At 33.4% G+C, this 11,378-nt stretch overlaps 1 protein-coding gene across 1 annotated transcript in view; it reads right to left on the bottom strand.

The window, feature by feature from the left end:
• Positions 1 to 8,071: 8,071 nt before the first annotated feature.
• SGIP1 (SH3GL interacting endocytic adaptor 1) overlaps positions 8,072 to 11,378 on the bottom strand; it is a 119,184-nt gene continuing 115,877 nt past the window's right edge. The window contains exons 23-25 of the mRNA XM_090268276.1: positions 10,397 to 10,461; positions 9,645 to 9,809; positions 8,072 to 8,645 (exon numbers count right to left, since the gene is read on the bottom strand). Coding sequence (XP_090124402.1) covers positions 8,623 to 8,645; positions 9,645 to 9,809; positions 10,397 to 10,461 — 253 coding nt within the window. The 3' untranslated portion in view covers positions 8,072 to 8,622. The remainder of the gene's footprint in view (positions 8,646 to 9,644; positions 9,810 to 10,396; positions 10,462 to 11,378) is intronic.

The following is an 11,378-nucleotide window of genomic DNA, read 5'->3' as shown; positions in this document are numbered from 1 at the left end:
TAGTCTTCCCCACAGCTCTGTTAAAAAGGGTTGTTCTCCCTTTACAGATTTAGGAAACAAGATTCTAAGATAGTAAGCAGTGTGCCCAGCGCCCCCCGGAACGCAGGGCGCCGCTCCTGTGCTTCGCTAACGGGACTCCTCCACTCCATTCTTCCAGCCCCTTCAAGTTTAAAACGCTTTGAAATGAAGGTGGTTTGGGGTTGAGGACCTACCTGACATAACTAATAGACTCTTTCCCCTTAATAACTATCCCATTCCTAACCCCTGACCCCTTCCCCAACCGAGAGTTAACAAAATCAAACTCTGAAGGGATCCTCCCGTAGTGGGCAATCATTGCAGGTACAAATAAGGCAGTGCTTCCAAGCACTTAGCCTGGCACATACCCCTTGATGGGTGTTCAGTGCAGTTAGTATTAGTTGACAATAGTAATACATTGAGATAGCAATAGAGCCCCCAAGGGTTATGCTAGCTTTTGAGAAAGAACAGTAAAGTTTTGTGGCTCATTTCAGTCTCTGTTCACAGAAAGGTAAGAACAGGAAAGGAGTGTTTATTGAAGATCTACTACACTCTAGGTAAGAAGGGTTAGAGGAATGGTAAATATTATCTCATTTAATTGATTCAATGACTGTATGATAAGGGGACATTAGTAACTCCTTTTTTTTTTTTTTTTTTTTAAGGTAAGGAAATGAAGAATCAGTGAGTAATATGATCGAGTTTATCATTAAATTGTAGACCTGGGGTTTGTTCCACTACAAAGCCCTTGCACTGTGTCAGACCTTTTTCCCACCTTGCCCACCTTAAACCTGCTATCAAGTATTCCAGAAATGTAGGAAAAATTGTAAGAGGCTAGTATAATAAAAGAGGTTCACAACTGAATTTATTTTTATGTTTCTCATTTATTTTTCCAAAAAAAAAATCACATTTAAATAACCACTTACTCAGATATTTCATCTTGTTCTCACATATAATTAAACTTTGTTCTGAAATGGGAACCCTAGTTGCAATAATGTGCCATTATAAATATTGCATATTCAGGATTTTCTGAAATGGATAATGGGGAAAATTATGAAGAAATATCTTTTGTAAAAAAGTCATTACTTACAAAAAAATGATCTCCATACCTTTTCTAATTTATAAGGCAAGTAATGTTGAAATGTTATCATGTTATCTTTGATAAGTCAATACTACACCTTCATGTCACCAATGCTCAACAGAGAGCTTTGCTGCAGTTCTGTGAAGGACCATGTAGTTGCTTTATTTGCTGGTTTTGTCTTGAGCACAGCACAGAAGCAGTGAAGCTTCCATCACAGATAGAGCGGTAACAGCTCAGAGAATCAAGTATTCTCTGCTGAATTATACAAGGAGGAAAAAGAGCCAGGCATCAACATTTTAACTAAATTTAAAAGGTGTACTTGAGTATTTTAACCCACAATTCTTTTTATAAATATTTTATACCAAGGAATTTTGTGAAATTATATACCCTATAACAAGATCATAAATTCAGTTAATGTTTACTTCAAAGATCATGAAGAACAAACACTAAAGGCTACCACCAACTCAAAGTATGGTATATTCTAACAGCATTTTCCTTAAGACAGACAATTGACTGAATTTTGTTACACTTACAATCACAGCAAAATTCCTCTGAGATTCTTTTCTTAGTTTCTCTTATTGTTAAAAAAAAAAAAAAAAAAAAAGCCTTACACTGCCACTGTGTAGGCATGAAAGTTAAAATTTGGTCATTTCATTCATACAGATCTTTTCCTATACAAAGTGAAAACATTTAAAAATTATTTTGATATTGAAATCCAATAATATTCAGTTTAAAAAGCCAGTTCTAGAAATTACTGCTTGCCCTGTAGTGAACACCTGCTCATAGATATGATTAATATATCTCATACCAACACTTGACTTTTTCAAGAAAAATTATCCAGCAGCAATTTTTCAACTCCTTTATACTGAGAGAGAGCGATCAGACAGGAGCTACTCTCTCTCCTTTCATGTGTATCCATTTAATAAAGCAAGACTAAATACTAACCTGCAAAATCAATAGGGCTATGAGAGTCATCATTCTGGCATCTCACAGGAAAAGAAAAAAAATCTGGCTTCGGACTTTGGAGCATTGATCCCAAATGATAGCCATTTGGTGCATTATCTAAAATAGTTTGAGGTAATAATGTGTGAATAACACTAAACATTTGTTTTGTCCCCCCAAAAAGAGAGAAATGAAAATGTTAATGAAATAATATAGAACTAAACATGTGATATGGAATTAACATTTGCATAATATATTCATTCAATAAAATATGTAAAAATGAAAAATACCTTGTGATCTACCAAGCTGATTCACAAACTCTGAGTAAATTAAAAATTCAACTATATTTAGAGAAATGTAGTTATTCAGCTTGACTCTTTTCTGTCTGAAAACAGTTTACTCAGGAATTTTTTAAAGGAACTTTGTTGATTGTTTTGTGCTGAAACAATTGACTTGAAAAATAAAGCAAAAATTTTGTGAAATGCTCATTAATAGAGGGTAGAGTCCTGCAAAATCTATGCTAAACAGTGCATTCCTCTTAGTTTAAAACGTTTTTCATATAATTTCTAACAAGATTATATAAAAATACACTCAGCATTAATCTATCATGATTTAATTTCTTAAAGCTGTTTAATAAAATATTACCAAAGGTTGTTCGCAAGTGTTGATTCCACTGCGTAAAGAATTTGGGCCATCTACAACAGATTGTGGTCTGATGTGGTCATAGGTACAGAACTTGAAAATAACACTTAAGATATGAAAACAAGTTCATTGTTTTGTTTCAAATATTTTAGGTGATAAAGTTAAATTTACTATGATATACTAATGAAATTTAAGTTTGTGTGAAATGGCAGGAACATCCTTTCAAGTTGAAACAAAAAACCAGAACATCTATTCAAAACATTGCCGGTTATACTATTTTTAGTGGTTGAAAACCATGTAAACTGGTGTTAAAACTTTTCTATATTTCTTCATAGTGTGTGTAGGAAAATAAGTGTATTCTTGATCCAATAACTTTCTTAAGTTTCATGCACTAATATTTATTATCAATGTCCAAGACATGGGGACTATGATATAGAATCACTTATTCTCAGACCACAGTGAACATTTGTCAGAACCAGTATAACCGAACATGGTTTGGAAAATACTGTAATGTTGGTGGATGTAACAGAAGTGTCTTTGACTTACTTTCTTTTAGACATAAAAATATATTTTCTTTTCACTGAAATATCTTTTTTTAAGTTTAAACAGGAAATGTATTTAGAACAGACAATGTTACCCTAAGGTTAGAAAGAGGCAATCAGAAAGGAAAAATAACCTTGGAAGTTAAACCTAGAGAATAAGTTATTATATCCATGGTGAATGTCAACAAGGAGGTGCTTTTCTTTCATAGGAATACTCATTTAGGCTATAAATCAAGTATTAAATGTAAAGGACAATCAAGAGGTCCGACCATGGTCAATTCAATAGATACTAAATTTTGCCATTCCTTCAAGAAGGATGTTTAGATTTCAATTAGATATTGAAAATGCAGCTCTAGCCTACAGAAGACAGAACATAAAAGCAATAACAAAAGAGAGAAGCTAGTGGGTTTTTGGTTGCTTTTAATATTTGGAGACTTAGACATGGTATGCCCCACTCACTTTTCCTCTATACATTTTATGCACCCAAATTACTGTAATGCTATCCAGTTCATGAGTGAGTGAATGCCATTTAACTGTTATTTGCCAAATGACAAAAAAAAAAAAAAAAAAAAAAAAAAGCAGGAAAATACAATAAAACTTCAAGAGAGAAGTGCACACAGTCAAAAGGGGTGGGGTGGGTCATCAGAACAGCCTCTTTATTCAATATAACACAAATTGATGTGTTCATCAACAATTTGACTCATTTCAAGAAAACATATTTACTTGTAATAGTAACTTTTAAAGCAATATCTAGACATCACCCTTATTTTGATATCATAAAATTATGCTTCCACTTTAAAAAAATTGATAATATAAAACCATGTACAAAATGAGTACATTTAGTCTAAATGGGATTTTGTCAAATGCATAATCTTTGGGGGAATAAGAAAGCTTAATAAAAAACAAACCCACAAACTTGTCTCCTTAGTCGATATCTGCACATTTTACGGTATCATTCACTTTCATTGATAGCCTACGATTATTTTGAAAATAAAAAAGGAAAAAAAAAAGATTGTTGCAACTCTTTTGGAATGACATTAGTCTATACTTATAAAGCATCCAGTTCACAGGTCTACAAGATAAATGTGTCAACTTACGAGTTAGGCTTCTGAGTTTCCCTTACAAGGAGGGAGACATTGACTAGGACTTTGTGTTTGGAATGAACCACAGCTTGCAACCTCTCTACTGTCTCTTTTAATCTTCCAAGACATTGAGGAAAAAAGAACAGAAACATGAAAATGAGAAGATGCATTTCAGGTCACTTTGAGTCAGATAGTGTAACAGGAGCTCTAAGGAAAAGAAAGGGATTTTCCTAGAAAAAAAATCTCTTTTTATGTTTCTCTTTTTTAAGATTGGAGGAACTTAAATGGGCTGACTGAAAAAAATAAATTCACTAGAAAAATGGTATTTGATGTATATTTTAATGTTTAAAATCTGATATAATGTCAGAGCTAAGAAGGACCTGGGAGATCTACTAGGGCAGTGATTCTCAAATTTTGGGAGCTTGTCAAAATACATATTTCTCCATTTTCTAGAGATTTATTTATTCAATGTAAATTTATTGATGCCTACTATCTTCTAGGTTCTGGGGCTACAGTTGTGATTAAGTCAAAATCATTGCCCTTTTTAAATAAATGATAATACAAGTGGTCCACATATCATACTTTGAGAAACATATTTTTCCCAATATTTTTGCTACTGGGTTATCCTGATTTTCATACTAATTTTTTCATAGCACCTTTACCTTGGCATTCAAGTAGAATATTTATAGTAAAATAAAACAAAAGAACTTATGTCCCAGAACAAACAAGCTAAAACAGGACAGGGGTTCCCTTTGCAGTCAAGAAAACTGGGTTGCTTCCAGCTACTGCGTCACTTTGGGCAAATTAATTAATCTGTCTAGGCCTCAATGTCACCATCTGTAAAAATAGGAATTAAAAAGACTAACTACAATTTTTGGGGTTAATATAAGGGTTAGATCAGCTGATATCTATAGTGACTGGTACATGGTAAGCACTCAAGTAAATATCAATTTTTATTGTGTATCAGTTAGTTACTGTTATTGTACAAGTGTCCTTGCAAAGTCCCCAAAGATGGATGTATCTGAGTCAAGTAGAATCATGAAATGTCAAAGGTAGAAGAAAGTTTATTCTGAGGTGTTATTATGGTGTTGAAACAGTGCTCTGGGGGCTTGGGAGGGGACCCAGATTTAAACTGCTGAAGGAACTCCTTCACTGTTTTGAGCTGTTTTGTCTAACAGGATTCCAGGTGCAATTTTAGTAGAAAAAAGTCCCACTATTAAGAAAAACTTGAAAACTATGGGCAATCCCAATCCCTCATTCTAAAACGAGAGACTGAAAAGGGCAGCGATTTGTCTAAGGTCACACAGCAAAAGTCAGTGTCAATGCTAATGTAGTTACTTGGCTTCTTTGAAAAGAAGAAAAGAAAATATGTATAATTACTGACTCAAACACTTTGTAGGTGAAGATGGAGTAAACACACATAAAACATTTGTAGTTTGACTTTCTGGGCTGCTTTCTATAGCCTGCTTGAAACAAATGGAATATGGATGTTCTTCCTTCACAGGTGAAATAGATTCCCAAATACCATGCAGTGAATTTAAATGTTGGCTGTAGGTGTAGAGAAGAATAGAACTTTAAAAATAATGAAACATTTAATTCTTAGGAATGATAAATTCCAGTTATGATAAAATCAGACTAATTCGTGATAAGAATTTATTTTAAAAATATCATGAAAATATGGAATTTATTTGAAAAGAAAAACATATTTTCCATTTTGCCAAAATAAAGCAGTATCATTCATACCTTCTATCTTGTTAGAGGAGAAATTTTTTAAATCATAATGTTCAGGACGTGGTGTTTTGGTTAACAAGAACCCTTTTTATTTTAGTCCATAGTATTGAAAATCTTAATAATATTAACCCATTTTGTTCTGTTTTAGGACTTGATGATAAACCTGATGTTTCTTTTATAACTGAGACCCTTGAATTGTCTAGGATCATTTTTTCTAACACAAATTCTTATTGTACATTACTAACAGGAGATTGAAAACTATGAGTAAAATAAAAATACCAAAATCTCCCTGACATGAGTTTATCATGTTATTATTAGACTTATTTTCTGAAAGGAGAAGGGATATATCCTCTATTGAGGTTCTGGTTATTCAAGGCTTAATAATTCTAAAATCACTGACTTTCATTCTGTTTCACAAAAACCAATTAAAGGATCGTAGGATATTTTCATAGTTTCAAATTTTAGTTCCTGGAAACGTGAATAATGTTAGGAATGATAGTAATCTATGTTTTAAATTATAATTTTTTCAACATCAACAACATTATTGTTTGACAAAAACCCTTTTGTTTTATTACTAATTCACTCTAGAACTATATAAAATAAAATAAAAGATAAAGAACAGACATGAGAGCAGTAATATTTACACATTTTACTATGCTTTGTGTTAATTTTCAATGGTTTTTTTTTTTTTCCATGAATTGATTACACATTTTTATGTTTATATACGGGATAATTCTCAATTTTCTGCTGCTTACTTTCCATTGGTTTTAGTATTTGAAATTTCACATGTTTCCTGGGATTTAAAAGTTTGTACTTCCTATTTTGCTTTCAAAATCAAATTGATTATCTTTACTCAAAATGAGTATATTTATTGTTTGTTTAAAAAAACTTCAACACAAGACTGGAGGAGCCAACTGAGAGTATTCTTCTAATCTAAAACAGATCATCTGGAACATTTTCTGGGTGGCAAGCCCTCATTAAGAAGTGCAAATATTAATTTTAAAAGTTCCACTATAAACAGCTGCCAGTCATATTCTCATTTTAAGAGTAAGACCTACAGATTTTAATGTGATTCTAAAATTTAAAGGGTTTAAACATTCTTAGTCAAATATGAGCAAATGCAAAGTAAAATTTAGCAACTAATGACAAACAGAACAACTTATAATTACAGTTATTTAACAGTATAACCTAGCATAGAAATTGCTTATATTTAAAATAAGTTCTATGACTTGAAGGAAGATTCATATTTTCAGATTGTAAAGGAAGAAGGTTTTAAAACTGGGATCCCTGAAGAAGTGCTTCTCTGTTCTGAATTTCCATATTGTGAGGCCAAACTGAGTAATTAAAGTTTTTATTACACCTTGCAACAATGAAATCATAGCACACTTCTGATAACTCTTTTTGATTCCCCAAGAATGGCAAAGATTCATAATTTCATACAATGACTCTTATCTAAAATGAATTTATTGCACAATTATGTAGATAGAATTTCATTTGTAAAGCTTTTTCTCCTTCCCAAATGTTATAATTTTGATTAAGATTCTCCTTCTGGATTTAAACAGGGGACAAAATATTTTTTCTGAGATTTTTAGTCTCAATATTTGATTTCTGCGGGTAAAGGGCTAGATATGGGAACCATTCTCCATGCTAAAGGGGAGAAGCTCTCTGGTTAGAGTAGTTGTGCAAAAGTTGTTAACTAGATCAACTATGGAAAGTCTTGATATTTTAAAATCACAATTCTGGTTTTAGTCTGACCGATTAGTCAACAATCTCTACATCTGCTAAACTGTAGAGATAGAGGGAAGTAGTTAAGATGTCAACATCTTCTTTACTCTGGATTATAATTTCATATACTTAAACTTTAAATATGAATTGCTTTCCCTTTTTACACAAGTTATAAAAATAAGAGGTCCTGTTTACACAGTTTGCATTTTTATGAAATTTGCAGTTTGAAAAAAAAGCTTTTTAAAAAGTGATAATTAATGCCTTTCTTTGAACATGTTGTAACCTTAGAATTATTTCTGAAATAGTTTCTGAATTTAACCCACTAAACATTTGAAGATAGAATTTTTATTTAGCACTAGAATAAAACATACTAAGGACTGAAGAAAAGAAGTTTTTTCCTGGTTCCATTTAATTTTCTCTGTATGTGGCACCCCCTTTATGATAGCTATCAACATTATATTTAAATTTTATATATTGACAAAATTCAATCTACCTCTGTAAGCACTGTGCCATTCAACAGTACTACTATTAAATTTACATACCACAGTTTAAATTACATCCATTTCAGGAATGGTAAAATGCTAAAACTCAAGTGCCTAATGACCTTACTGGAATGAGTACAATTTACAAATACAATAATTACATTTTAAAACCATAACAATATTACACCTAGAAGTAAATACTGTAGGACTGGTCATCATGGTATTGTGTGAGGAAAATCATTGCTAAAAAGTCATGGACATTTTCAGCAGATTTATCCCAAGTGCGGATTTTGATTTGTTTTCATCAAACCAAAACCGGAACTTGTTTCTCATACAACAGTTCTCCATTATATGAATCCTCCAAATGCTTGCATAAGATTTTATTAGTTATCTGCCAAGTATTTTCCTGCAAAACAAAAGAACATATCAATAGGTTACCTACTAGTTCAATAATATGATTATTACATGGCTAACATTTCTATTCTTCCTACCTTACTCTTAGGAGCCAAATACTACATACTTGAGGGGTGTAATACTAATACAAGACACATTACATTTTTTCAGTTTTCAATTTTCCAGACCAGCTAATTGCCTTTTCACATTTCCACATATAAACATTTTTGCAGAAGTTTGGGTTTTTCCTAGAATAGGTTGGGAAATTTCTTCCTGGATGTGAGAGTCCAACTTATATGAAGAGTGGCCATATAATTAATTTCCCACCTGGGTCACTTCTGAGAATGAAAGGGGTATAATTAGTAATTACATCAGTAGAGCAGACATAAAAACAAGGACTTAGCCCAATAAATCATTGACAAGTACAATCATCCTAGTACTGGAGAATCCCCTGCCAACAAACACTCTCATGTGCCAAAACCCCGTCTCATGGTCACATTGGCTCACGAACAACAATATCTGATCTTTGAGCTAGATTCTTTGAGGTTCTTATTAAAGAGGAAGATATGTCTTCTTAAATCTCAGCTGATCCTGACAAATCTAAAATCTATGAAGTTCTTTCTAGTGGAGAAAAAAAGTTCTCAGGTTAGACATAAGTTCAAAGGCAAATAACATTTATCTTGCTTGTCAATATAACAAAAATAGGATTTATTTCATTAACCTCAGTGTACCCCTCTATATAATGGGAATTACTGGTCAGCCCCACATAAGAAACAGAGCCAGAGCCATGATAAGTAGCCAGGGCCTTCCTAATTCCTAATTTCCAGTCCACTGTACTAGGGTTTCTTCACTTAACAATTGATTCGCTTTCTAATTGGGATGGGAAATGGGGGATGAAAGTGGGGAAGAGGAGTTGGAAAAAGATGAGGAAATAATAACCTATTCCTTCTCAAGGAAGAATAGCTAAGGCAACATTATTTTTGCAAATAAAACTCACAAGATAAGCACTTACCTGCAGCAAACCTTTTTTTGATGAGTGAAAATCGATAGCCTGCTCCAACAAGTTCAATGTCACAGCCAGAAAGGGTGCTTCCTTCACTTGTAAACTGCACAACCAGCGGGGAAGGTTTACTTGGGCCTTCAGATAACTGAAATCTTGCCAATAAAGAACCCACACCTATAGAAAGGGTATTGCATATTGCAAGATGATAGTCAACACCATTCTGGATATAATTTTGGAAATTGTATTGAAAATTTAATCTACAAAGTCTAATATTAGAGAATAGTATATTTTCAGTGACTAATGGTTATGGATAAGATTCATCATTAAATACTATGAGTGATTCTCTTTATATGCATGAAGATTCAAGTGTAATTCAGCCAAATAGTACTTCAAAATTCAGGAGCATGCTACTTGGAAGGCAATAAATGTTCCAGCCTATGATTGATATCAGAGGAAAGTAAAACATATCTAAACTATCTGGGAATGTAAAATCTGATACAGAGTGGAAACATGTATCATTAAAAGCTTTTCTTTGCTGAAAATATGGTCTGTTTGATCTGGGGTCTTGGGCAGAAAAATGGAAACAGAAGATTCATTAAAGAATTACGCCCTTTTATTGGTTGAAATACATATATACCAAAATGAAGTAAAATATTTTGCTTGCTTTTAGTGCTAAAGTATATTTTGGTTAATAGTTGCCTGATCCTTACAAGTTATTTCAGCCTTAGATATTGAATAAAATAAACCTGTGATTACACTACCTCCATTTTCTGACTTCTGGGAAATATCAGGAATTTTCCACAATATTCTTTGTTGTTCAGCATTCCTAAAAATAAAACAGGTTAAAGATTTTTGCATAAGTAAGGTTTTTTGTTTAATGGATGCCATACTTTTCAGATAGTGTTAATTTTTTTAAAATCTTGGAAATTCTAGCTACAATGTAAGCATTATCTATCCATCTATGCATCCATCAATCCACACATAAACTCTTTCCTTCTTTCTTATTTTAACCAACCACAGCACTGTCAGATAGGTAAATATTGAGAACACAAAAGCAGTTGGCTTTTTAAAACACATCTACTGAAAAAGTAGATAGGAAGGGTTAATCAGTTAGATCAGGTCATTTAGATTGGAGCTATCATACGGCTGACATTCATTTTCTTAATGTTCTATTTTTTGCTTTTGACAATCATACAGAAAACCTAGAGCATTTTTTTTTCTAAGACAGACCCTTTTAGCAGCCACTGTTGGTACTCAGAGTCTATTCAGTTTCTGTCCCTGTACCTTTTCCAGTGTGCCATTCTGTAGTCCGGAGGCTACAAAACGAAACCTGTATCTCTCTGACTCCCCTGTAGTTAGGGCCCTAGATGCAGGTTAGACTTCCTCAGTTATATGCACTGCTTAGATCTGGAGGTCAGGAGGGAGGGAGAGGCCATTCTGCTGCTTTTGGGGCCGTTTTCTGCCGCCAGCAACCTGAGAGGTGGGGGATCTTCTAAGCACAGATCGCCAGTCTAGTCTCCAGTTTTGTGGGTGTTGAAAAGCAGTAAAGACAGAGCCAGTGGGAGCTCTCTCCTTGAGTCAGAGTGACAGTGAGGGGTTCTTGAATTCAGTGGCTCCACTGGCAGCCTTCTAATTTTTCTTCTTGGTTGTGGCAGAGGTAAGCAGCTCCTCTGGCCATCATCTCTACCATCTTCTGGGACACATTCCTGGAGATCTCCCCTGAAACTTGTTTTTCTAGCACTT

Source organism: Furipterus horrens, unplaced genomic scaffold (genome assembly GCF_987537825.1).
Source record: "Furipterus horrens unplaced genomic scaffold, mFurHor1.1.pri manual_scaffold_3, whole genome shotgun sequence".
NCBI lineage: Eukaryota > Metazoa > Chordata > Mammalia > Chiroptera > Furipteridae > Furipterus > Furipterus horrens.
The sequence above is the reverse complement of the archived record's forward strand: the minus strand, read 5'-3'. Positions and strand labels throughout refer to the sequence as shown.